Source organism: Eublepharis macularius, chromosome 19, assembly GCF_028583425.1.
Source record: "Eublepharis macularius isolate TG4126 chromosome 19, MPM_Emac_v1.0, whole genome shotgun sequence".
Lineage (NCBI taxonomy): Eukaryota > Metazoa > Chordata > Lepidosauria > Squamata > Eublepharidae > Eublepharis > Eublepharis macularius.
The window spans coordinates 4,965,720-4,992,902 of NC_072808.1; the positions used below are offsets into that span (position 1 = coordinate 4,965,720).

Genomic DNA, 27,183 nt, shown 5'->3' on the forward strand with positions numbered 1-27,183 from the left:
CTGCTGCGATTAGCTCCAGTGATAATATTGTTGGAGAGAATACGCACTGTTAGCTTCTTTAGCTTTGGCCAAATAGGTTACCTTTTTTAAAAAACAACTTTGTTCCACAGACTGTAATGGGAGCTACAGAGAATCCATTCATTCCGAGTCTAATTTCTTGGTCAAGGTAAAGCGTGAGGAGATGCAAGCTAAAAATTTTTTTTGTAAAGGCGGAGAGCCTAAAAGGGCCTCTTCCAGCCTCCCCGCTCTAAAGCCTCTTCCCTCCTCCGGCCACACGTCCCTCGCTTCCCCTCGCCAGCCACGCTGCTTGCGGGAGGACTGGTGCCGCGCCCAGCCTGCAGGGGGAGCCCTGCCGCTCTGGCGGCGGCGGCGCTCTCTCTCAGCGCCTCGCCCGTCCGCTCGCCCTCGCCTGCTCCTCTATGGTGGGTCTCCAACGGCGCTGCGCAGAGCCGCGCTGCCCGCCGCCTCGCTGGTTCCCGCGCGTCAGAGGTGGGCCTGGCGCGGGGGAGGAGAAGGGAGGGCTCCGATCGCTTCCGGGTCAAGGCGGGGTTGAAATCGCCCCGCTCTCCGGCTCCCCCTCCCAGACCCGCCGAGGCCGCCGCCGCAAGAGCAGCTGTCGCAGCCCCTTCCCGCTGCCCTTGCCCTCCTCCCGCCGCCGCCATCCCGCCCGCCCGCCCCGGCTCTCTCCTCCTCCCCTCCCCCCGTCCCGCTCCCTCCGCCCGCCCCGGAGACCCGCGCACCGCCCGCCCTCCCTCCTCCCGCTCCCCCCGTCCCATCCCCTCTCCCCCCCCTCGCCCGAGAGGCGCGCGCGGCCGGGCCCAGCCACCCCCGCCAGGTAAGGCCCTTCCCGCCTCACCCCCCCTTCCCCCTTCCGAGCCCACCCCCCCTCCGAATCCCCGGCCTCGCGTGGCGCCGATTCCCGCCGACCCTGCCCCCGAGCCCGGCCGGGCCGCTACGCCAGGCCGGGGATGCGCGTGCGGCCTAGCGCGGCCTAGTCCCCGCCCGAGCGCGCGTGTGGAGACGTTGCGAAGGGCGGGGGCGGCCGCGGGGGGGGGAGAGAGGCGAAGCGGGCCCCGCGCGCGGCGGGGGTGGCGGGGAGGGGGCCGGCGAGGCCGGGGCGCGCGCGCGCGTGGGGGGGCGCTGTTGCTGCGTCACATCGGGAGGCCTCTGGGCCCAGGCCGGGCCTCGTGCGCGCGCGCGCAGAGGGGGAGGGGCGGAGGCGCTGCCCTGGGAGGGGCGGGGGGGAGGAGGAGGAGGAAGGGAGGGAGGCGTCGACGCCTGCGCTGGCAGGACGCAGAGGCAGGGGGAAGAGGCGCGCGGGAGCCGACGCGCGCCCGGCCCCTTGCCCAGCCCGGGCAGCGCGGCGCCCTCTTCCCCTCCCGCGCTGCGCTTCCCTGCTTTTTAAATTTTTTTTTTAATTAATCCAGAGGAGTGAGCCGTGTTCGCCCGTAGTTGCCAAAGAGTCCAGTAGCTCCTTTTAAGACGAACTCACTTTATGGTAGCATGAGCTTTCGGGAGCCACAGCTCTCTCTGTCAGATGCAAAATAGGAAAGGGTCCAGGAGCACTTTTAAGACGAACCCACTTTATGGTAGCATGAGCTTTCGGGAGCCACAGCTCTCTTCGGCAGATGCGAAATAGTAAAAGGTCCAGGAGCACCTTTAAGACGAACCCACTTTATGGTAGCATGAGCTTTTGGGAGCCACATCTGACAAAGAGCTGTGGTTCTTGAAAGAAAATGCTACCATAAATGGGTTTGTCTTAAAGGTGCTACTGGACTGATTACTCTTTTTTAATGTATTAGAAAAGCCTCCTTGGGGAGGGAAGTCCTTGAGAGAAGTTTTGTAGTGAACGAGGGGAGGGGGGAGGGTGTGGTGAATTGGAGGCTTCCTCTTCGAAGAGCCCAGGTGGAAGGATGGCCTTTTTTTAAAAAAAAAAAGTGGTTTTTTATGCAAAGCTATGAGTAACTGGGTGACTTATAACTTAAAAAAAAAAAAAGAGATAGGATTTTCTAAACAGTTGAAAGAAACTAACTTGAGAACCACAACAGATTTGAGTGTGAACTCAGTGCCAATGTGCGTTGGCTGTAGCCTTAGCTAGGCAATCAAGTTTGGAGAAAGGATGGAATTACAAGTGCCAGTCTTACTATGCAATCCTAAAAAGATTTATTCCAGTCTAAACTCATTGAGATAAGTGGCCTTAGACTGAAGTAACTCTTCTTAGGATTGCACTGTTAATTGACCTGCAACAAATTTTGTTACTCCTTTAGAGTGATGTTCACATTAATATCTTGCTTTTAGGGTTAAGTAGCGTTTAGACGGTACTTTGTTTTGCTGAAAGGCACAAGGCAGAGTGGGACAGATTTGGGATGGGAGTTAATTCAGTATCTCGGGGGGAAGATTAAATGCTCTTAATAGGATTTTCTAGCATTAGGCTTCTGCTAATTGGAAGATTGGCCTGTATAACTCCTTATAACACTGAAACGTGATTGTAGGCAACAACTCTCCAAAAACTACTTAGTAACAATCTATAGCATGCTTGAACTGTTAGTTTTGGAAAATTTGAGGAGTTAGGAGTTTCTGCCCACTGACACGGAAGTAAATCAACTTGAGATAAACAATTTAAAAAAGGAAAACAACTATACATTAATAATATACGCCATGTATGATATGGGAAAAATAGTGAACAAATCTTAAATGTTACCAAAATGTATAGTCATGCCCTTGAGGCTTCAGTTCTTTCCTGCCTAATTTTGAAATATGGTTTCTGGTGTAATTGATCTTACTTAAAAGTCCCTTGTCATTAAAATAAAGCAGAGTGCTATCATATTTCCTCAAGTTACTGTATTACCAGTTACTGATTTCAGGTCTCTGGCTTCTATGTGCAGCAGAAAAAGGTGGTAAAGTTGTGGGACAGTAGAATGGAGTGAACCCCTTAAGGTTGCAGGTCAATCAGATAATTTGAATTCTTACTTGGAGAAGAACTGCTTTAAGGAGAGAACTAGTGTGTAAGAAGAGTGTGTAGCCCATATACAGGACTACGTATGTGTGACCAGCATTTTGCTGCCTGGTAATAAAGGAGGCACTTAATACGTGGTCAAAAGTATTTGATTTGGTACAAGCCCAGGTTTTGAAAAGAACTTCTTGGAACTTGTCATATAAAGGACATCAGGGATCATGGAATTTAAACGATGTTTCATGTTGTAAGGTATATTGATTGCCGCAACGTCAAATCTGAACAGATCAGATGTGGATGATGCTCTCAAAGTGACTGCGAAGCACCTCTGCTGAAGTTATTTGTTAGCTTGCTCAGCAGTGGAGCTGGGAAGGGAAAGTGACAATTGATCTCTCTCCTAGCAAGGGAAGGGGAAGAGAAGGTGGTATGTCAGGTTCTTCAAGGGGTGTGTGCGCGCGCCTGCTTCAGGGATCATCTTAAGCCAGTAGTCTCCAGTAAGAATTAACGCTTCTGGCTGCTAAGTACCATCTGACTAGTTTGTGACTAAACACATGAAAGGCGTAAACCTCTGGGCATCAACCAATTAGCCAGAATAAGCACTTGCAAATCCCTGTTTTTGACAGCTTGTCAGTCATCGTTATTCCATTCCTTTCCCTTTGGAGTCAGCTAAATGTATTTCCGGGAATACATTACACTGGGATCAGGGGCACTAGGCAGTCAGTTATTACTTGAGAGGGGAGGCTGGACCGTGTCAAGTTCATCCTTCCTTGTTTGTGATCAGCATATGGTCTTTTTCTGTTGTAGTTCGATTTCCCCCCCAGTGACCAAAGATTTGACCACAGATTTGACCACTGACTAAGCCTGACTCAACTGAACACAGTTCAAGATGGACACCGGTGTTATCGAAGGAGGTTTAAATGTCACACTCACTATTCGCCTACTTATGCATGGGAAGGTACTTGCTCTGTCTCATCTTGTATGCCTTCGACTGAAACTAGGTCACAGTAAATGTCTTGGAAAATCCAGTTGTCTGATCAAATTAAGACATCAGTTTGTTCTTGCGTGCCTTGTTCTCTGTAGCAGAGTGCTGTATTAATCCCAGTGGAGAGTATCCACAACTCTTCATCTTTTAATTGATTGACTGTGTTTTTTGAGAACTAAAAAACTTCTCTTTAATACTTCTAATTGGGTTCTTATGTGACTTCGTTTTTTATAAATCTAACATGCATCCTGTGGTGGGGGCACTTCTTTTTGAAGTGTACATTATTAATGGTGAAGATGGTGGGTGTTTTGTTTATGAATAGCATGGAGTACATGCATAGCACTCTGTGTACTGTGAAGAGATGGGGCTGTATTGTTCCATGAGGTAAATTGAAAGCGACTGTTTCGTTTCTTATTGCAGGAAGTTGGAAGCATCATTGGGAAGGTATGTGACGCAACTTTATTTTACTTCATTGCTCCTCTTCAGATTAGTGCACCAATAACCAGGTTCTCTCTTTTTCTCCTCCTCTGCGTATATAGAAAGGAGAATCTGTAAAGAAGATGCGTGAAGAGGTAGGTCCTTGGAGAGCAGAGAGCTGAGCTGTGGGCAAAAAAATGCCTTTAAAACAAAACCATGATAAAAAGAGTTTGAGTTGACAAAAGTTATAATAAGAGATGTGTAAAAAAAAACATTAAAAGAGGAAGGTCTTTATGAGGTGGAGGTATCGTCATTTGCATTTTAGCTTCTAAAATCCATGATCGTGAAATTGGCACTTTTGAATGCCTCACTGATGCACAGCAAACAATATGATCCTTTGCATGCAGGAAGTAGATCCCACTGAATTCAGTGGAGGATTTACCTTAAGTAAGTGTGCATTACGTGTAGCCTTTACTAGATAATGAAATGTGGGAAAGGGGTGGAATTGGCAGGTGCCAGTCTTAACTGATCTGCAACAAATTTTTCTTCCTCCTCCAGAGTGGTGCTCGCATTAACATCTCAGAGGGGAACTGCCCAGAACGGATTATCACTCTTGCTGGACCCACCAATGCCATCTTCAAAGCATTTGCTATGATCATTGACAAACTGGAAGAGGTGTGTGTGTTGATTAGCTAGTCCTGTTGCATTCGGGACATGGGCATAACAAGCATTTGGTTACCGGAATGACACAAGAGCAGTGTATGCCGCATAAACACTAAATTATGTTAAAGGCAGCAATCCGGTTAAAATTTTTTTTACTTTGAATATTAGATCTTTGATTCTGTCAGACATTTCCACCGATGGAAGGATTTCTGTCAGTGGGATGCAACTTCCCTTCCCTTCTGTCAGCAGAAACTTGCTGGGATCCCATCCAAAGATAAGGCTCGCTGAGGCTTGTTCAAGAGCACACCACATTCAGTGAAGAACACAGGGTTTTGCAACCTTTTATGTAACGGAAATTAGGTTTTGTAGGGGTTTTGCTAAGTTGCTCTTGGGATTATAAAAATATGTGGTGTCCTTTTCAAAAGTTTTGGTGTACTTTGAGGAAATTCTGATGTTACCCAGGAATATGGAGAATATGAACTGTTTATAGACTGTTTTTAAAAATCACGCTAGCATGCAAAGCAGCCCTTTGCTTTGCCTGAGGCTTAGCCTAGTTCTGCATTAAACCATTGGAACCTGAAAAACCAGAAATACATTGACAAAAGTGTTCATAATTCACCATGAGACTGGGATAAAAGTTGGTTGTTCTGTACGCCTTGATGAGGCCCTGCCCCATACCTATGAGGCCCCGCCCTGATGGTCATGATAAAAAATACAACACTGCCTTCCCCCCTTCACTTTTGATTTGCGCGGCACTAAATTCAAATTTTATGCTGAAAGTTGGGTTTCTCTGCAAACGTGACTTAAGCAGCTGATCCCTGGCACAGAGAGAACTTGCTCAGAGGAGGCAAAGAGAAGTCTGAGGCCTGTGGATTTGTATTTGCCTCACAGGTAAGGCGTTAGCTAGGTTTCCTTTCCCTGGATAAGTATAATTGCAAAGGGAATGTTCATACCCAAGTTGGTTCAGAAGTGGCTGTGACGTGGCTTGCTGTCTAAGGCCCCCTTCTCGGGCAAATTCCTGTTCCAGGCTAGGAAGGAACATGCGGGTTTTGAACAGCTCAGAGCTGCGCTGCTGAACCTCCAGTGAGTGAGCCCTGCAGCCTTTCTCCCTGTGGCTTGGATCCACTGGAGCACTTCCACAAAGAGAAAAAATTCCACTCTCAGAGCCCAGCTTCCTTGCTTTCCCCTCCCCACCGCTGCTCAAAATGCCCTCTATCCTGAGTTGCAGCAGGCAAGAAAGTTGCAGTCTGGGGGTGGAAATCCTTCCTCCTGTGGACGCAAGCCATTGCCTCTGTGTCTCAGTAGCCCTCCTGTGTGCCATGTTTCCACTCTCAGTCCCTCTGCTTCAAGAGAGGGACCAGGAGCATCCTGCACACAAGCAAGCCCAGAGCTGACTCCCATCGGACTGTGCATGGAGCCAGGAGCCTCAGGCACTGGCCTCGGAAGGGCTCCAGGTTGCGGAAAGGAGAGATGATGCCTTGCAATCCAGCCTCCGAGTATATTCCCCTTCAAAGGGGTTCTACGGCACACACCACTCAGTGGCTGCAGGATCAGCAGCTGGCAGCATAGAACGTCTGTGGGTTTAGCTGCCTTGGCTCTCCCTCTCCAGCACGCATAAGTTGCCCTTCTTTCCTGAGCTTGAGCCCAAGATGATGTGATTCCAAGGAGAGGGTTGTCTGCTGAGACGTTGCAGTTGCCGTAGCAGCCACGGCATCTCAGCCGGCTCCAAATACCTTGGGAAAGAGGGCTTCTCCCGCAAGCAGCCTGGGCCTCCCAGTGGCAATTGGCCTCACCTGGGAGGTGCCAGCTTCAATCGGACGGAAATGTCCAGAGCCCAGCACCACTTGCACTTACCCAAGCGGTGAACCTGCACTGTTACTTTAGTAACAGTAGAGCTGTGTGCCTTTGATGCTGGGAGAGGGGCAACTGAACAGTTCTCTGCTCCTTTTCCTGCAGCTTGCTTGCCATGCATATCCTGGGGCTTGAATCGCACTCAGTTCCCGTGCAGTCCTATTCTCTTTCTCTGCTGTTGAGGTGTCTAGAACTGAAACAAGACTGAGTTTGGCTAGTCCATTATTTGTCTTTGCCTGCTTACAAGCTGCAACAGGCAAACTTGAGGGTAACGAATGCCAAGACAGTTGGTTTTAAAAACCCAAACTTTTTGGCACTGCTGTCTTGAGCAACTGAGATGGGTGGAACCCGCAATGAGGCACCTGCCAAATCAGAAGCTCGGTGAAGTCATGGTTTCCTTTAGCGGATATCGTGTTGGTGCAGTTTCAAGACGGCAACTTCACATTGACTATATTAGCCTGCCTTTCTCATCGAGACTCAAAAAGTGTTTTCTCAGTGTAAGTCAACGTTATCAGTATGACAAGACCTATACACTAGGGCTACAATTAACAGCAATCTGTACAGGCATAGAGTATTAGACATGATAGAGAAGAAGATGCTTGTTTTAGCAAGATGGGTGGCTCATCTCAATGAAATATTTTTAAAAAGCCAAACAGTGAGGTTTATGTGGTCTCTTAAAGCCCAGTGGCTTTCTGCGTGAACTGTGGCAGCGGGGACGCTTCTTGCGTGGAGCGGTAGCTGTGCCTTTTTCACGGCTGAAGTGCAGCATCTTAGCCTTAGCCGAATGGCAGTAATTGGAGCACCTTCTGCTTGATCCACCTCTTAAAGGGTTTTAGCTGCCGTCTTCGATGGTGGAAGGCAGTGTCTCATTGCTTCTCGCAAGGAGCGTTGAAGCTTGCTCTGCAGCTATCAAGTTCTTAAGAACTGTGCTCAGTACAGTTTACATGATGGCCAAAACTCTAAATACAGCGTTTCGCTGCGAATGCATACTTCCATTTTCTCATTTCCAGGCAACGTAAGGACTGACTTGGTTGCTCCCGTTTAGTTTTTTTTTAACATCCTGCTGCCGTTTCTGGTCTACAGTGCAGATGGTAATATACAGTGATGGTGTATACTAGTTATGGCAAATGATGCAGGCAGAAACTTGTTTTGTAGAGTGTCAGCAAAACTGCGTGTTCTGGATGCATTCCTTTGGATGTGGGGGGGGGGGAACCCTCTAGAATCCGCAGGGCAGACCTTATTGATACAAGCGCTCCATAAAAAACAAAAATCCCTCATTGGTGTAACGGAGTTTCAGGGGAAGCACGAGGGCCTAACTTGGGTTGCTCATGAGGTGACTTAACTGACAAATACTGTATTTACTCTGAGCGTGTAGCCCAAGAGAATTAGTGGCTACATGTTCTGCTGTTTATTTGGATACAGTCCCTCTGATCTGGCTAAACACATTCAAGAGTCAGTTTCTAGTGGTTTGTAATAAGGAAACACATACTTAAATTGTGGCTGTACGTGCGTTACTAAAAACAAGTTTTTGCGTTGGTGCTTGAAGTTCCAGCGGCTGAAGAATGGACAAAAATGCATCTTTTGAGGCCTCCCTCTGAAGTTTCAGTTGTTCAGAATTAATGTCTTTTATTTCGCAGGACATCAGCAGCTCCATGACCAACAGCACGGCCTCTAGCAGGCCGCCCGTTACCCTGAGACTTGTGGTCCCTGCCAGTCAGTGTGGTTCTCTCATTGGGAAAGGGGGCTGTAAGATCAAGGAAATCAGAGAGGTATGTGTGCTCGACCCCCAGCCTCGGGAGGATTGTGTTGCTGCTGTCTTCAGACTCCACACACGCTCCCCCCCCCCAATCCCTCCCTGTTCCAAATGTGTGGTTCTCAAATGCAGTACATAGACCCTGCGTCATCCTGCTTAACGCAGTCATTTATATTTAGGCCTTGTGAAACAGACTAGCTGGAGCCAGGCATAGTGGAGTCAGGTGCTTTTTGTAAGTTTGCCCTCCCTTTGCCTCCCTTCTCAACTCCAGGATCAGTCAGTTGTCAGATGGGCGGCAGAACTTGGTCAGGGCAGGGGGAACCTTCGGGACTTTTAGAATCCTGGCTTCTGTTCAAGTTACCTCTTAACCAGAGAGTGCCAAGACCTTGTCTGTTTTGTATGTTAAATGGGAAACATCTAGTGTGAGAAAGAAAGCGTTACCCTTCTTTGCTTGCGAAAAGCACTTTACTAATTTTGTAGTCAAATCAGGTTCTTTTTTAAAAAAAGAGGTGTATTTTAGGGGAGTACTTCAAGCACAGGGGTGCACTGCAAGTTTTCATTGACCCCTGAAAACCTTTATGGATTCTTAAAGCTCTTGATGCTTTTCTGATGTGCGTTTTTTCCCCTTGAACTCAAAATCTTCCAGCAGGTTACATGGTTAACACCTCCTAATCTTAATTGCTTCATTAATATAAAGTAACAGTGATTGGTCATGTTGATGTTACTTTGACCTCAGTCCAGAACAGGAGGCCGCATCAGTAAGCAGAATAAGAAAAAGCACAACGGCAGTGGCTGCAGTGGGGGGAAAACCATTTTGCGTTAGCAACCTCTACTGTGCTTCTTCAGGGGCATCTACTGCCCGAAAGTTCCCACAGCAGCTAAACTTCAGACACTGAATATAACGTGGCATAAAATAAGATCAAGTTCTAGGTTGTTTTCCGTTCACCTACATGCTTAAAGAGTTGGAGGTGGTCCTTACCCTTCACTTAGACCCCTCTACCTTTCAATTTACTTAATGGGTGGGTTAGTTTTTAAAATCTTCCTACCAGTCCTGCAGTTTAGGAAACACAAGCGCCAGTGGATTTCTCAGTGTCGTGTGGACAATATGCCACTTTGGCAGGGACTGCTGTCTTAACACCAGCTACAGATTTAGGAATGCTGGGAGTTTGCCATCTCCACCACAGCAGTGAACTGAGATTCGTAGGTTAGCTATCTTCTGTTTGACCCATGCTTTGGAACTAGACCATAAGCTTGTCTCTTACCCAGGGCCAAAATATTCCAAGCTCATCTTGAGTCGTATAAAGGGATCCTATTGATCCAGGTGTTTTAGAAATCGCTAGTTCTGAAGAAGGAAACTTGAGATGAGGCCTAACTGCAGAGTGGAGTGCTAGAGGAGTTGTAAAAGGGAAGTGAGGGGTACAGCATTGGACCTCTGGCTGTGGCATAGCGTGGAAAGTGCCGGCCTATTTTTTTTTAATTGCTCTATCTGCATGCTTTGCTTTCATCCGTTAAGCTTTTTATGCAGTTCTGAGAGAGACGTTTTCCCTTCTGGGTGAAAGCTAGAATTAGGAGGAGTCTGGGGCACTAGATTGTTCTTTAGCTGGCAAGTCCTATGGCTTGTGGTGTGGCAGGGGTTCTGCAGTAAGCGAGTGTCCCTGCATTAACCTCTCCGGGTTTACATAGAGAGAGGATATACTATTCCCATCTAAAACAAACCAGCCATCATGCTGTAAGTCTGGGAGGGAAATCACAAAGGGGAATGCCTGACTTGGTGTTTTTAATCTTAAGAGCACAGGGGCGCAGGTCCAGGTGGCAGGAGACATGTTGCCCAACTCTACTGAGAGAGCAATCACCATTGCTGGGATTCCACAGTCCATCATTGAATGCGTCAAACAGATCTGTGTGGTCATGCTGGAGGTAAGTCACGAGAGTGGGACAGCCTGCTTTCTTTTCAGACATCAGACCACTAAGAAAACCTTAAAGAGTTCTTATAAATAGAATGCCGACTGCTAAAAAGCTTTTGAGCCTGCAGCAGAAGGGCAAAGGAGGCGTCGTCACTGGATGGTGGCCAGCTGCTTTTCAGATGGGAACAGCTGATACAGAATTCCCATGCCGACAGCTGCCTGGCGTGCTTGTTTGCTTCATAAAGTAGCAGCAGGGTGCTTCTGTGTGAACGCCTCGGTTTCTGACTTCTAGGGCTGGTATGCTGTGGTTGAAACGAGGCTCGGAGAAGTCATTGTAGACTTAATTGTGGCAACTGCCCCAGTTGGGGGTTCTTAAGAGGTTCATGTTCACGCTTGGAGCAAACTTACGGGATCTCCCCATCATAGGTAATGGTTGGAAACGTAGTGAGGAGGTCGCCCGAGTCCTCGCGTGGCCATAGTGCTCTGACCCGTAGCATTAGCTGAAGGGTGTTTTCAGCCACTGGGTACAGAAGTGTGGTGTAGCGGTTGTTCTGTCAGATGCTCTGGAGGGCCCAGGTTGGAATGCCCGCTCCGCCACGGAAGCTTGCCGGTTGACCTGGGGCCAGGCACGTGCACAGCCTAACACTCCTTACAGGCAGGTTGTGAGAATAAAATTGGAAGAGAGGAGGAGGATGCAGGTTGCCTTGGGTCCCAGTTGGGGAAGAAGCGTGGGTATAAGTAGAACAACCACGGTGTAGTTCCAATCAACTAGGGACGATAGTCCTTGTCCTGAAGTGAGCAGGTTTTAAAAAGAAAAAGAAACTCTGTGATACCGAAGGTGCTGAATTGGGGAACAGATCCCGTGAAAGAGAGAAAATGCCAACAAGACAACAGCCTGCACAAGGGCATGCAAGGTGGTTGGGTGGGTGCACAGCTCTCCTATGTCATATTGATTGGATGTGGGTAGCTTGGTCTTGGGCCGCTTTGCCTGTGGGTGATAATGCACTTTTAAATCCGTCTGATCTTATGGGAATCATAAAGTCTAAATCCATGCCGCAGAGGACTTTCGGCTTTTCCTGAGTGGTTCTCTTGTCCCAGCCGCACCTCACTCGGTTGCCCTGGTTTCTCAATGAGTCTAGACTTAGGCAAGCTCCTGGAAGGCCTTGGCAGCTTTTCTTGAGAGCTTGTTTAAGGAGGCTTTTCTTGTTGGAGAGCTTGTACAGCAGTCTTTTCAGCTGCTAGAGCGCTGTGTTTCTCTACAGTGCTCCAGCATGTTTTACTATTCAGGGACAGAGCTAGAGCTGCCTTGGGCATTGCGGAAAGGCGAAATGCAAATATTTTAAAATAAATCGGTCAGTGGAGGAATTGTAGAATTCCACAAACGGGATTCCATCTCGCTTAAGACTCCTGAACTGAGTTGTACGTTGGGGGCTTCTTTTGGACACTGTTCAGGGTCTTGCCACTGGGGAGAGTCCTTGGTAACTGATCATGTTTTTCCCCCCCCGTTCTCTAGTCTCCCCCAAAAGGTGTCACCATCCCCTACCGGCCCAAGCCATCCAGTTCTCCTGTCATCTTTGCAGGCGGTCAGGTAAGGCCCTTCCTCTTCTTCTCGGGCACGGGTGGGGGCAGAAGAAGTAGTAACCTGCCAAGCTTTTGACACTGCCAGCACACATCAAACCACTCTGTGCATGCTTATCACCTGTGCTGCCCACCTGGTCAGTGCAGTGCTACCTCTGCTGCTTTTGGTTTTGTTCTTTGGAAGCTGCTCTTGAATGTTCAGGCTCTGGTGTTCACTAGGAATGTGCATAGTCAGTAAACTGGGGCTGTGAGGGGGCGGGAATTTGGCCAGACTGCCAGCGCCGTTCCAGACAGGGCCTTTAGCTAGCCTAAATTTGTCTCTGGCCTTCTAGTCTTAATTACAGCGATTGATTGTTGTAGGAGGCCTTGGATTGTGCAGGACAGTAGTTCTGAAGCAGCAGGGGCCGAGTAGAAAAGGGACAGGTGATGGGAGGCTTGGAACCCCGGTCACTGGTGAAATGAGATCGGCCTGGTTGGTATCAGTACCAACCTCTAGAACGTCTTGGAGCAACTTCCTTGGTGCCTTAAGGGCAACTGGAGTGACACGTGCCTAGCTTAAGCATTCTACACGATAATTGAATCTGGCTCTCTTTGGTGTAAGTGGCTTCAGTTGCATAGGGAAGGGTGGGCTCCCAAGTGTAAAACTTAACAGTATAAATAAGGCAACGTTGCGGACACTGCAGGACGGATCTTCAGTCTCTCAGCTGGCTGGAATCCTGTTACAAGAATATCTGAAATCCATGATAGATTGGAAAGGGCAGCGTGAGCTTAGGTAGACCCGGCCAGGCATGCTTAAAGACAGCTTGCCTTTTTGCTGTTTGCAGCCCTTCTACACTCATAGCTTTTGCCGTGAGCTTTGGGATGTGTGGCTTTCAGAAGAGTCTCCAAATGACGTGCCGAGGGAAGACCTCTTGCCATGAGTGTGTGGCGTGGAGTCAGAACACTCCGAGGACTTGGTCATTTGACTGCTGTCGAGCACAGTGCCTCAGTCCCACCTGTACTCATTTTTATTTTTTGCATTAAGAGTTAAGATGCTTCAGAAATAGGATTAGGAATGGGGGGGGGGGGCTAGAGGCTTATATAGGTGAGAAATTGTGGTGCTGGTTGTTAATTGAGAGTTTTCAGCCAGCAACAGCGACGTAGAGGCAGCAGCTGGTCAGGTGTGGTTGGAGTGCACCCAGTGTTATACATTTATATGCCACTTATATATCGGTTGATCTGGCTGATAACTTTCTGGGGGAAAAGGTGCTGTCGTGATCCTGTTCTTGCCTCAGTCCCTTCCCTCTTCTTCCCTCCCCCCCCCCTCCCATTCATATGACCTGTCTTCTAGAGGCTCTGACAGCTTGCTAGGCAGTGGAAAGACACATGGGAGGTTACTGATTTGCTGTAGCTTGTGCACATCCTAGAGATGGATTTTGTGGCAGTGTAGCCCTGTTATGCCATTAGAAAGCAAGGCTCATAACCCCCTGCAGGCCCCCTTCTGCCCCCCCCCCACAGGTGCAGACAGTTGGGGGTGTGCCCCCCCAGGGAAATCTCGCATTATCATCTGTGCTACTGATGTGACACAAGTCGGAGTAAGCCAGTATCTGTCTAGTACAGGCTAGCCCTTGATCAGAGTAAGTTAATTTATGACTTTGGTATTAGCGAAAGGTTTCGGATTGACAGCCCTGGAGACTGAAGTCCTCTATTTATCCACAGGACAGGTACAGCAGCGGCAGTGCAAGCTACCCCCACACCGCCCCATCAATGTGCCTCAACTCTGACCTGGAGGGACCACCTCAAGAGGTGAGAGGGGAGTTCAGTCTCCATGGCCCATTCAATCCTTTGGCCTCTTTGAGACTGCCAACAAGGGTGGCAAGCATGGTGGTGGCGGCTTGTGCTGTGAACTCCTGTTCGTTGGGAACTGGATTAAGGCCACCGGACACTACCTGGCAGGCCAGTAGGCAGCCCTGCAGGTGGAAACTGCTCGGTCAATTCCAACTTGGGCTGCATTTTTCCCAGGGCCCTGGAAGTGAGAGACTCATATCCCCCCAAAGCCTCACTTAGTGTTGAGCATCACTGTCTTGCCGGGTTGTTTGAATAGAGTAATTCCCAGAACCATCAAGTTTGGCTGCTGCATTCTCCTTATTCTTCCAAATGCATTTCTGCCATTGAATGTAGTTAGCCAGTTCCTGGCTGTAGCTTGTCCATGGCAGGTTCCTAGGAGTATGGAGTAATGGGGGAGCTTAGCGGGGTGGGGATAAATGCCTAGTTGGCTCCTCTTAGCTTTTAAAAGCAGTAGGAGGCATAGGCAGTAATTCAGCTTCCCATTTGGGTCTGGCTTGGAGTACGTATGTAGGTCAGGAGGGCTCGTAGCACTGTCCAATCCTCCACTACACAACAGATCTTCTACAACTAGCTGATAATACTAATCCTTTTTGTGGTGGGGACAAGTTTCCCTCCTCGCACTGTACACCTAGCTAATTCAAGCAGCCCCTTAAGAGACCTGCCTTCAGGCTTCTCCCCACTCAGCTCTCTGGCTTCCTGCCTAGTTGAAAATCTGTCTGTCACTGGGTGGCTGTCCAATGGTTTTTAATAGGACTGTTTTCCTCCTTTTTGTAGGCCTATACCATTCAAGGACAGTATGCCATTCCACAGCCAGATGTAAGTTTTGTTTACACTTCTTGTCTTGAAATCACCCCACTTCTCCCTTCAAAATTTCTCCATGCTTTCTCGACAAGCAGTTTTAGAAGTATGTTTTGATTTGAAACCAAAAATCTGACTCAAAACAGATTCCTCAAATTTTGTTCAGAACTTCTTTATGTAGCCAATCTTGACCTGTCCTCCTTTTTCTGCTAGCCCAAGACACATTTCGCACAGCGAAGCTCGGTATGCCTTTGCAAGCTCCAGTTTCGCTTCCCCTCATGCCAATTGGATGTGAAGGGCCCCCCCACAACAAAACAATAAAACTCCATGGTATACTGTCATTGTGGTTCTTGATGCAAAGCATAGGGCATCTGGTGTAGTGTGCTTCACCATGGTGGTGGGGAGGCTGGCCTCAGGCTTCTGCTTTTTAGCTCCAAACATGAAACTTGATGCATCGTGTGGTCTCTACAGGCGTGGCTAGAAGATGGTGGGACTTTCACTCAAGCTGCCTTTCCTTAATGCAGTTTCTGCTAACGATAAAGCCACTTAGCTAGCTGTTTTTCACTTGATGTGAAAGGATGTTCTTCCTCCCTGTTCTCCTTTTACTAATACTTCCTAGTGTTGAGCTAGATGGAGGCACTTCCAGCTTATAGAGGGGCGCCTAGGCATTCGATCTCTGCTCCTTAGTATATTTAAAGCAGGGAAGGATGGGGCTGGGTTGAGCTAGATGGTGGTGGGAGGAGAGCTAGAAAATTGCACTTCAATACTGGGGAGAGCATCTCTGACTTCATTCCGGTCACTCCTCATGATATACCTCTCCCTTCCAAATGCTTGACAGAGTCCTGCATGGTGTAAGTCCCAAGCACCACTGCAAATCAGTCTCTGTGTTACTTTGCCTGTTTGTGCTTTGTCTCCTAGTGTTTTGTCACAATTTCACTGCAGCTGCCTTCTGTTGAGCCGGGGACTTGGAGATGGGTGTTGGGGCCTGGCACCTCCGGTGCTTTTCTTCTATCTGCACCCATCTGTGCTCAGGGAAGCGCTTGCTCCTTAACCCAGTCTTCCTTCTGAATCTTCTGCCCCCAAGGGGCAGTGCCTCATGCTCAGCTTGCAGTGTCTGGGTTTTTTGTTTTCCCTTTTAAATTATGTGCTGTACCAGTAGGTCTGCAAAATTCCTAACGTCAGCCTTTTGTTTCCCCTCTCTCTCCCCATTTCTAGCTGACCAAGCTGCACCAGTTGGCAATGCAACAGTCACACTTTCCAATGTCTCATGGCAACACTGGATTCAGTGGTATGAAAATTCTTTCTTTCTTGTATTAAGCTAGCGGTCCAACAGGTACCACTTGACCTTTAATATAGATCTGGGCTTAAGCTCACTGACCTTGCTTAGGAAAAATCAACATCCTCAGGTAATAATCTTGGAGTGGGTGGACTTCAGCGCCCTTGAAAGCAAGACACCAGGTTACTAGATAGGGCTATGCTTCCTTTTCTGACCTCAGTCACCCTTTCAACAGCTTTGCTGGTTACTGCTTGCCTTCCGGCTGCCATGATCCTGACAATTGTGCCAAATTGTTATAACAGTTTGTTTTTTGGCTGAAAATCTGAGAGGGCTTCAGCCAGGACCGCCCACACTTACTGTCACTTGTATCTTGACAGGCGTTGAATCCAGCTCTCCAGATGTGAAAGGCTATTGGGGTAATGACTCAAAACAAACCTGCAGTTGCTGTATTGCGTGTTAATTCTGGTGGGAGATTTCCCAGTCAGCAAGTCCTGCTAACCAGCTGCAGATCATATTGAAATAGTATAGGTGTGATGATTTGTGGACTATGTTTGATCAGTCTTCCCTCTGTCAGAGAAAAATCCAGCTGGAATCTCTCTGTCGGAGAGCAGAATTGTCTAATCTTTCATTTTCATAGCAAAACTGCTTGCCTGTAAAAGGTCAGCCTGCGTGTACGTGTGTAAGTCATGGATTTGATTCCTAAACAACTTGGACAATACGGTTTTGGAGCTGGCACCCCTTGCTTTCCATTTTTGTGAGTCAGTTTAGAGGTGCCTGCAGCTCTTCTAAAGGGCACTAACATACAACTAGAAAGCCAGAATGGAAAGATTAAAGTGTGTGTGTGTGTGTGTGTGTGTGTGTTCTTTGGAGGGTTGCCTTTGCTTTGTGTGAGCATCTGCGTAAAGGATGTTGGTTCATTCTCTGCACCTGTGAAAAAATGCAGTCTCTTCTCCCCCCCCCCCCGCCCCAATGAAAAAAATCGTGGTCTGTTGGTACCTGCCTTATACTCGCGAGCCTTTAACTCTGCGGTGCTGAGGAAGAGTAGCCTGGGTTTTAACATCTTGCTCTTTCCTTATTGGAAACCTTCAGGAAAGCCGTGAATTCCCGCAGTGTTTACTAGCCTGCCTGGTCTGGCCCTCTGTTCTGTGGCCATTTGCAAATCCTTACGTTGAAGTTGTTGACCTTTTCTTTGTCTCAGCAGGTTTGGATGCATCAGCTCAGACTACTTCTCATGAACTCACCATTCCAAATGATGTAAGTATTTTTGCTGAGGTGCAGAATTCTGGAAAGCTTGGAAACTAGTGGGCTGGTGCTGTGACCAACAGTTCGATCTCCCGTGCATCTTGAAAAGCCATTGCATGGAGCTGCTGGGCAGTTCAGGGTGTTCTCACAAATGCTGGGGGGGACAGACCTGTAGCGTAAAAACAGCCATCAAACTTGTAGCTTTTAAAAAGAACTGGGTTAAGATATACTGAGATGTGAGCAAACAGCTTTGCTTCCTCATTGTTTTCATGAGTCTGCAGGCATTTTGTTTCAGGCCATTGAAGAAAATGGAGAGGAAAACTTGACACACATTTAAGTAGCCTTGAAGGGTCAGAATTCACAGAATAGTGCCCGTGGAGAAGGGCAGAATACAGAAGCACAATTCGGTTGCCATATCTCCTTTTTTCTTAAGCAAACGACCCCCCAAAACAAAAGCTGCTGAGTTGTATCAGACACAGCAGAGAAATGCTTGCACCTGTAAGGATTTAGCAGCAAGGTGAAGCCTTGCTAGAAGGGGGAATCTTTTTTACAGGTTTCTCCGTAGCTTTCTTGCTTGAAACTGTGAGTGCATAAATATATTTAGGGCTGTGTACCGCCCTCAGATTGATACAGCTGAGAACAATGCCTGACAATACTCTAGGAGAGAGCACTGCAGACAAGAGAACAATTGAGACAGAACACAATGGAGTGACTGTCCGATTTTTGCAGCCCTCATTTTATGGGGTGACCTCAGGCCGCTGCAGATGCTTCCAAAAGCAAAGATGAAATTAGGCAGGCTGTTTGGCTAATGCAGAGTTTCAGCCGGAGTAAGCCGTACGTGAGGCCGAAAAGGTGACCCGCTTAGCACGCACATGCCCTGCTTGGTGGAGTTCACTTCTGTCAGTGCCCTAGTAGTATCCACATTCGTAACGTTTGCTTTGCAAATAAGGGTTTTCAGGTTCTGTTCTCCCCTTGTAGTTTTGATAAGGCAGCCTGGTAGAACAGAGATGAGCAGAAGGTAGGCTGCAGAAACGCCGACCAGCTTCCCGTGGGTCACCTAGTTCCTGTTGCAGTTGGGGGCTCTTTGAAAGAATGCTGAACAAGAGTGTGCGCTGGATCACATCACGCATGCCTTAAGTGACAAGCTCCTGAGTATACTCCTTATTTTGTCAGTTTAAATCATGTTAGCGAGCTGCAGTGGTTCCAGTTTTTTTTAAAACAACCTAGATCGAAGTTAGTCTGCCTTCATAATAGAAAACCATCTACCGAGTAGTACGAAATTCTTCTTTGTTCTTGAAGTTCACCTGTTACTCTTGCAACTTGAGCACTAAAGGATAATTTTAGACTTTCCTAAACCAATAATGGATGTGCGTAGGCTATCGATTCTTAAACAAGTCTGCAGGCAAGCTTTCAGGTGATAGCTGGTTCCTCAGCTAAAACATAAGTGTACTACAGCCATTTTTAGAGCTAATTACGAATCCAGATTTAAATTGTTCCCGAAGAGTAATGTACTAAATCATACCCAAACCTTTGTACTGCTTTCCATTTGCCCCAAGAGCTGCAGGAAGAACAGATTTCGAATAGAAGGCCTTTAAACTCGCTTCTATACAACAGTTGTGATGTGGGGAAGTCGATTGGTCTGCACAAAAGCAGGCCAGGATATGGTCTGTGATGCAGGGCAACTGAGAGACGCCAGGCTAGGCTAACTAGGCAGGTGAACTTCTGGCTTGTGCCAGTCCACAAGCCAGAAGTTCACCTGCCTAGTTAGCCTAGCCTGGCGTCTGTGGCTTGAAGAAGGCGTTACAGGCGTGCAAGCAGTGTGGCTTCCTGATAGTGAAAACATGGCAGGGGAGATAGATGTCAGTCTGCATTGGCCAGTGATCTTTTCTGTCTTTAGTTTGTAGAGAAAATGGCAATGCAAAACAATAGGCACGCTTTTGAAGTCTCCCAAGTTGTATTTTGACCAAGCAACTTCCTTTTCTTGTCCTTCAGCTGATTGGCTGTATCATTGGGCGTCAGGGCGCCAAGATCAATGAGATTCGCCAGATGTCTGGGGCGCAGATCAAGATTGCCAATCCAGTGGAAGGATCTACTGACAGGCAGGTTACCATAACTGGATCTGCAGCCAGCATTAGCCTGGCTCAATATCTAATTAATGTCAGGTAAGCTTCTTGGAATGGCATGCTGCTTGTTAATGCATGTTTGAATTGCAGAGCAGGGAAACAGAGGATCTCTAAAACCAGGGTTAACTTTTCTAATACAAGGCCGTGTGTCAGAGCTAAACCTGGAGCCCCTCTTCCAACAATCCTATTACCTCTGCCCTTCCCCAGTACAGAAATAGTGGGTGGGAGCTGTTAATACTTTTGTGCAGCATCCCTCTCCGTTGCGGTAATGGAAGTTACCTTAAAGGAGGCTGACATAAAACGAGATGCCTAGAATGGATATATGTGGGTGCCTCTGTAGCCAGTAGCTTTCATGCTAGGTGACAAGGCTAATGTGACTGCTGCTGCTTGAAAGGCAAGCTCTGTACCTACACTGAGAGACACTAAACAGGGCTTGCTGCTAAGGAAAGTTTGCACAGAAGTAACTCTTAATGGAACTTCTCAAAAGCCTGGAAGCTCTCAAAAGATGTGGCTTTGTCCACTGCAGAGCCTCAGCCGCTCCTCTTCTCCCCCGTGCTTTCAGCTATAGGCTGCCGCTCTGCTCTGCAGCAAGCGGTGGCTGCTCTGTGGGCCTTGTCCTTGAAAAGCCTGCTTGGCAAGTGGCCCTCTGCAGCTCTTTGAGATCATCTGAGTGGCTCAGAAAGTAAAAGCATCAGCTTAATGGAGAGCTCTGACTTCAATAATTAAAAGCCCGGACCTGTGCAGCTGGCGTTGTGTGCCCTAGATTTCTTTCCTTGCCATCACGGCTTACAGCTAACAGTGTTGGTTGCAAAATGGCAGGGTAGTGATTTAAGCTACATGGGTTAGCTTTAGGGCCCAACATCAAGCCTGCTGTAACACCTTAATGAAGTCAAGCTTCCCATTTGCCTCCCTGAGCCGTCATAATGCCCCACTCCAGTCTTTCCACCATACTGGCCAGATGCACGTGGGTAGGCACTCTCCTGAATTTACACCTGCTAGAACTTGGCATCACTGCTGCATTGCCCTTGCTCTCTTGCCCTGAGCATTACGGTAGTGCCCACTCCCAGGTGCTTTAGGATGCCCAGGAAAGTATGCTGTAAACTGAAATTATCTCGGTCATGCTGACCAAGTCAGAACTTCTGTGTAGGGGCTGGTAAAAGCAAGCGCTGCTTGTTTGGTGCAGCATCTCTTAGATGCCATCTTGCTTACAAATAGCAGCACCTGTCTGTCTCCTTCACTCTGTCTGCTTGAGGTGGAAAACGGGTCCTAAGCAGGAATGGCCAATGCCAGTATTTTCTTGCAGTCCACACACATTAGGCCAGATGTTTCTGCACTGCTTTACTGATGCTTCAGCAGAAAGACTGGCAGTCCTATATACAGCGCCTGCCCCTGTAGTGTTCTAGGTGTCTTATGGTGCAGTCCTGTATAGAGTTGTTTCAGTCTGAGTTCATTAGCCTTGCATTAAAGCAACTCTGCATAGATTTGCAGTGTCAAAAAGCTTGGTTACCTTAGGCAGACCTCAGCCCAAAGAGGAACTTTTCAGATAAATCTCCTGAAGGGGAATCCCATGAACGAGAATATTGAGCGACGCTCCTTTTGTACTAGGAGTTGTACCTTGAATGAAAATACATGGGCCCCATCTTCTGTAGAAACGGGCTACTGTCACTAGCCTTGAAAAACAGAGAACTTTCCCTATCACATCATAAACAAAGAATTGATGCTACGAGCCTGCCCTTTTCCTACCAGTAGCGAACTAAGCCTTCCCTTGGGTCTTAGGGTGGCCCGTTCTAACCAGGGACGCTGCATTATTCTGAAATCCTGTTTCTCACAATGAGTTTGTGGTGCTCTTTTAATGTCCCCTAGCGAGAGGGAAAATGGCTTCCTCCGGTATACAGGGACTTCTCTGTTGCCAGCATGGGGAAAATGATCTTGTTAAACTGGGTTTGAGCCTTAAAGACTTCCTCATTGATTATGACGGCCTCTGAACGTAATACTGTTGGAATGGGTTTCCTGCTTAAGTGCATGCTTTGAATACTGGCGGGAGCTACAGGTTGCCTTTGTTAAACTTGAAGGCACAGCTGCATGGGAGTGGGTGGGAAGAGGAGTAGGAGAGCAGAATCTACTCGCATAGAATGGATAGGATTTCACCTGTCCTGCAGAATTGTTTAATCCTTTTTTTTTTTTTTTGCTGTGGCTACCACAAGAGAACGTGTAGTTTAAAGCAGTGATTTTGTTGCTCCATTACTAAAGTTAGCGTCCGCAAAAGCTGGAATTGTTGGCAATGGGTTTGAGGGTTAGGGTGGGCTGTATTTAGGTTAGTGGACCTTGGTACACCTTGAGAATGTAGAGATCCCCTTGCAGCTAGCATTCTCTCCCCCTGCCCATCCCATCCTCCTTCTGGCTATGCGGTTTCCAGACTTCTTCCCCAAGCTAGGTTCATGCAATATAAGCTGTTTGTGTCCTGTGCTGCTTTTTTTTTTTTTGTGGTGTTCCCATCCACCCACCCGTATTTTTGTTCCTTTTTTCCTCTGTTACAGTTTAGAAAGCGCTAAACCCTCCTCCCAGGCAGCCTCCGTCACGATCCCCGACCACCTCAGCATCAACCTCTCTCAACCCTCCACCCCTTCTTCTTCTTCCTCCTCCACCACCACCCCCTCGCTTGCGACAGCGGGGGTCTCCGACGCACCCTCCAGCCTCCCCAACCCTCTTCCGACCGCCCCCTGTGTCTCCAGTCTGCTTGGCATGAAACCCGTCCCTCTCCTGGCTCTAAATGTTGTGTCTGCTGCTAAGGGTGCCTCCACCACCTCAGCTGTGCCATGTGTTACTAACAAACTGAAAACGGAAAAACAGAGATTCTCTCCCTACTGAGGGTCTGCTTGTGGCCTTAAAGGAACAGCAGATGGTTGGCAGCAATGGGGATCCTGTAGAGGAGACTTGGAAGAGATTTTTTTTTTAAACTTCAAAACAAAAGTGAGCTTGTGATTCCTTTAGAATGGAGTTTCTTTTCGCTGGCGACCTCCGCTTAGGTCAAAGACAATTGAGCCAAGTGTATTAACCCGTTTTTTGGAGTCCAGTAGTGATCTTGATCATGTAGCTTGTAGCTGTTGCTTTCTAGTAGTTTTGTTTGCATTGTTACGTGGAATAGGGTGGGTGGGTCGAGGGCGGGAGGGGGGGCAGGGAATGCTAGGGTCTGTTAACATAATACTCACTTGCAATTTCTTGGTGGGAGCTGTGCAAAGAGCCAACTTTGGCCAAACCTGTTTCAATGTCTGTCCTTGTAATAAAGCTGTCATGATGAGAACATGCACGTTATGTGCCTGAATTGGGACCGAACGATGAGCGCAAGCTGACTGAATTGTCACGTAGCACCCCCAGGCTAAAGTTCCCCGTTACTTTTTTCAAAGAAACTCTATTCTGGAAAGTTTAAGTATGTGGATTCGATCTTAACACTTTTGACGGTTCCTGATACACAATTGTAAAAATGTGAACCCCTGCAGTGTTGTTTTTTTTTTTAACCTTGCATTTTGAAATATTCTAAAAGGGTGTCTTCTAGGACAACAGTCAAAAGCCCTGCTTCTGCACACTGCTGTTTACCCTTGAAAGTATTACCCCATTAATATAATTCACCCGCTTAGTGGTAGGGAGCTTGATGTATTTTTCCTTACATGCATCCTTCTTTTTGGGATTGGCAGGTGTTTGAAAAGTTCAGGGTTTCTCCACACATGGATCTGTGTGCATGATTAAAGAAATGCACATGGTGCATCTCTCCTGCACTGCAGTGAGTTGCTGTAAACAACGAAAGTGCTTCTTTTTTGTAAGGCAGAAAACTTGGAGTTCAGGTTGAGCAGAAAGTTTAGTCTCCTGGAGTTGTAGTTTAAAAGCTTCTGCCTATCTGGAGGCAAAGCTGGCCTCTGATAGTGACAAATGCTCCTTAAGGTATATAATCTGTATTGATAAACAGGCGTGGTCTATGAGGGCTGGACAACTGGCTTCACTTGTCCCAGTTGTTCTGCTTTACTTTTCAAGCAAGTCACCTGCCTCTCTTCCCTAGTAAAGGCCTCATTAGAAGATGAAAAGCTTAGCAGAAAAAAGGCAGACCAAACAATTGTACCTGATGCCCTTGAACCTTTAGCCTGAGGTGGTTACATGGATATCGGAGACGCTTCCTTCTTGAGCAGTCAGTGTCTGGTGCTTACAGACTTTCACAAACTTTTGAGGCAATGCTAAGTTAGAAATAACAGCACTTGGAACTGCTAAAATGTGTGTGTTTATCCTTTTGTATTAAAAAAAAGTTGCTAGAAAGAATGGTGACTGACTCATTAGGCATTGGGATTACACAATTTCACACTGCGTTCAGGGAAACAGAGGGGCTGACTTGATCCTGTGGTGTGGGAGGGGGGGAATCCATCAAATGGCTGACTTGCGAAGTTGTGTCAAACCCTTTTTTCCTTGAGTAGCAGGAGTCTTTTTTTAATACTTGTTTCTGCAGTTTGACTTAACACTATTGTAACTTTTTTAAGAAAAACTGTTCTGCTCTGTAGTGTAACCACATTAAGTAAAAATTGTCCACTCTGAACCAAGTTTTTGGGCTGGCCGTCTGTTTCATAGTGTCACATAGAGGTTTATTTCATGGGTTATAACTTTGAACTTGCAAGTGGTTTGTGTGTTTTCAAACTGTTCAGCTAGTACTCTGCCACTGTTAAAAGGTAGTGACCATATGAACCTTAGCAATGAGGAGATCTCAACTTTGTTCGGTCCCATTGGCATCCACATGTGCCTGAATTTCTAAGTCTTTAATAACCACAACTTTATCTTGAAGTAGCAAAGAGTATTCCACTACCCAGTTTTATTAAGAATAACTTAATGATGTTACCAAATGATTGGTCTAGTAGTCTTAATGGTGTGACGCCAAACATTGCATCCCTTAGAATCCTGCTGTCTACCATTTTGCACGCCATGTGAAAGCTTAAAGCTCTGAGGCAGTTGCTTAAAACGGCAACTAAAGGATAATGCAGAAAAAGATCTACTTCCAAGATTCGGGGAGGGGTGTTCATGGAATCAGCCCTTTTAAGGCATACAAGTGAAGCTTAAGAGCCTCTTGCCAAGTTTGGGTTCTTCAGCTTACTTTTTCTCAACATTTGCCACTGGAAGCACGGCAACATTGGCGAAGAAGATGCTTCATAGTCTGGGTCAAAGGGTTCACGATAGCAGGGATCCTTTTTTGATAGAGGCTTCAAGACCACAAGTAAAGCTAGGCGCAGTGTGCAGGCACAAATCCGGGATTTTATGCTGCCAGTAAAACTTGCGTTAAAAGGCCAGATTATCTCGCTCTTTACGACCTTTGTCGCCGCTTGCACCCTGCTTGGTGATGACCAGGCAGTAAATACTTGCCCGTTTTATCTGTCAAATTGACATCATAGGGAACACACTGAGCTTTGCTGTGCAGCTCCGCTAGAGATACGCAAGTCACTTGGAGTGAGGAGTGATGCTGTTTATACCGACTCTGCTCTGCAAAGGTCCCCCCCCTCCCCAATCTTCTGGGGAAAGGTGGCAATTTGCATAGCTTTCATTATGCGGCCAGGCTGCGAGCTATTGTTTCAGTGCAGAACCCTGTATCTTGTGTGGAATTGAGTGGTATGGCTTTCATTATAAAGGGCTGTGGGGGGGGGGGGCGATAGGTGCTTTGGCTGTGGCCATCTACAGCTTTTACTAAATTTTTCCCCTTTGAAGATCCATCTGGAGGAATGGTGACAGGTTCACTTTTCCACCATGCCATTTCTCTGGCAGAGCAGCGGGGGGGGGGGGGAACCCCAGCCTCTGCATCAAAGCAAAGTGCATAAGCTCGGCTTAGTACCATCTCTTTCCTGGTCCATTTGTTTTAGTTTCTCTGTTGGTCCTCCATTTCACAACAGGCTAGGGAGAATATTTAAATGACTCGCCCATGAGGGTTGGCTGCGTACATGTTTCCGATGGCATGACATACACCCCTTCCTTCCTGATACGGGTTCATGTAGGCCTTTCCCATGGTTTGGGCTACCTAAATGTTCTTCCTAGTGAATGGCAGGTGTTTGTGTCCCTCATACAGCCTCGAGTAAAAAAAGGTAAGTAATACTGATTGGCTGTACCTCTCTAGGCAGATGAGGGAAAGGTATCGGAGTGGTAATTCCTGCAGGGTTTTGTGTGGTCATCAGGCTTGCATTAAAATCTGGAAAGCAGTGCTGATAGGGTTCTTCAAAGCAAACCTCCTTCCCCCCCCCAACCTTCTGTGAAACCAGTAACAGATTAAAGTGATTTTCATGCTAAGTGTCAAAAGTAGTAGAATAAAATGTAAAGCCTTAGTTTGGTTGTCTAGTTTAGCTCTCCATTCAAAGCAAGCTTGTATAGTCATAGTGAATTTAGTTGAGGAAATATTAATGGGGGAGGGCAGGGGGGGCTGCAGTCAAATCAGAAGCCAAAATCAGCCAGCTCTGATCTTGAGATCCTCACGTGATCAATGCAGAAAGCAAGACAAGTCGAGTCTGGAAATCTCAGAAAGAGAGATCATTCTTCTAGCCTGTGGACCAAACCAATCTCTATTAGTGTATCTGCAATAGATGATAATAACAACATTCGATTTATATACTGCCCTTCAGGATAACTGAACACCCACTCAGAGCGGTTTACAAAGTATGTCATTATTATCCCCTGTGAGGTGGGTGGGGCTGAAAGCTAGAAGCTGTGACTGACCCAGCTGGCTTCAAGTGGAGGAGTGGGGAATTGAACCCGGTTCTCCCGATTAGAGTCCTGCCGCTCTTAGCCACTACACCAAACTGGCTCCCAGTTTGACGTAGTGAACCCTACTGTAGTTCTATTGCTTGCTGAGCCTAGAATGTAGTATCTTAAAACTACTTTTGTCTTCCTGTGAGTGGCTTCCTCCATGGATCAGACATTTGAATTAGTCCTGGTAGGAACGGATCATACAAAATTATCTGCCAAGGAAGACCTAATAGGTGGCAGAACAGCATGTGACTGCTTGGCCTAGCACTAAAACAATATGCTGATTATTTCGGTCACTCGGTAGGTAGTACAGCATGTGGGTAGAGAGTCTGCATGGGGCAGCTGAAGCTGTAAGTCTGGTTTGAGACTTTCTTTTTAGGCACAGAAACAACGGTAGGCATCCAAGGTACAAAGCTTGCAGTTGCTCCTACATTCCTTGGCATGAAATGGGGAGCAGAGGAGGGGCCGGCTGGCATTTCTCTTCAGGAAGGTCTATTCGTACAAGAGGAGACAGCCTGCCTAAATTTTAGAGGAGGGTTTTCTTTCCCCCTGACGAGCTGTACTATGGCTGGGAGGATCAAGTCTTGTTGAATCACATCTGTGACTGACGAGCAGTCTTGTTGTTAAAAGGCCTTTAACCTTCTGTTCTCATTATAGGCTTTCTTCGGAGACTGGTGGAATGGGAAGCAGCTAGGACAATGCACCCGCCTCACCCATTTCCCGTTTCTGCCGTTCACCACCATGATCCATCTGTGTAGTTTCTGAGCAGTCAGCGATTCCAGGTTTTAACTAGTTTGTAAATTTTCAGTTCTACATGCTTTACCCATCCACTCATGATTTTTTTTTTAATCGCAGCATTTTAATTCCTTTTCTCTGTTCAGCTGTTAAAATGCTGATTCGTTATTTTAGTTTATAAGCTTCTACCCTCTTCCCTCCCCAACCCCTTCTTGGCTCATGAAGTTTTTCTGTTATGTCATGAAATGTAAGAGTGGAATTAATACATTTCAGTTTAGTTCTGTAATGTCAGGAATTTTTCAAAAAAATAAAAAGATGGACTGGA

The 27,183-nt window shown here is 47.3% G+C and overlaps 1 protein-coding gene across 13 annotated transcripts; it reads left to right on the top strand.

The window, feature by feature from the left end:
* The first annotated feature begins 567 nt into the window (after positions 1-567).
* On the top strand, positions 568-27,183 carry PCBP2 (poly(rC) binding protein 2). 13 transcript variants are annotated; one of them, XM_055003508.1, is made up of 15 exons: positions 568-835; positions 3,758-3,908; positions 4,356-4,379; positions 4,475-4,507; positions 4,911-5,027; positions 8,504-8,635; positions 10,408-10,536; positions 12,037-12,111; positions 13,800-13,886; positions 14,703-14,744; positions 15,942-16,014; positions 16,380-16,418; positions 17,204-17,256; positions 19,237-19,406; positions 21,905-22,463. In XM_055003508.1, the coding sequence occupies exons 2-15, from the start codon at positions 3,840-3,842 to the stop codon at positions 22,233-22,235; spliced, it is 1,374 nt and encodes a 457-aa protein (XP_054859483.1). In that variant the 5' UTR covers positions 568-835; positions 3,758-3,839; the 3' UTR covers positions 22,236-22,463. The 13 variants fall into 13 exon arrangements, with proteins under 13 accessions (XP_054859483.1, XP_054859471.1, XP_054859474.1 ...); XM_055003496.1 differs by lacking the exon at positions 21,905-22,463 and adding an exon at positions 26,781-27,183 and having other exon boundaries at positions 578-835; XM_055003499.1 differs by lacking the exons at positions 14,703-14,744; positions 21,905-22,463 and adding an exon at positions 26,781-27,183 and having other exon boundaries at positions 578-835.

Coding starts and splice junctions, on each gene's coding strand:
- PCBP2 (XM_055003508.1), top strand. CDS start 3,840: ATGGACACCGGTGTTATCGAAGGAGGTTTAAATGTCACACTCACTATT. Junction 3,909..4,355: donor GCCTACTTATGCATGGGAAG/GTACTTGCTCTG, acceptor TTCTTATTGCAG/GAAGTTGGAAGCATCATTGG. Junction 4,380..4,474: donor TTGGAAGCATCATTGGGAAG/GTATGTGACGCA, acceptor CTGCGTATATAG/AAAGGAGAATCTGTAAAGAA.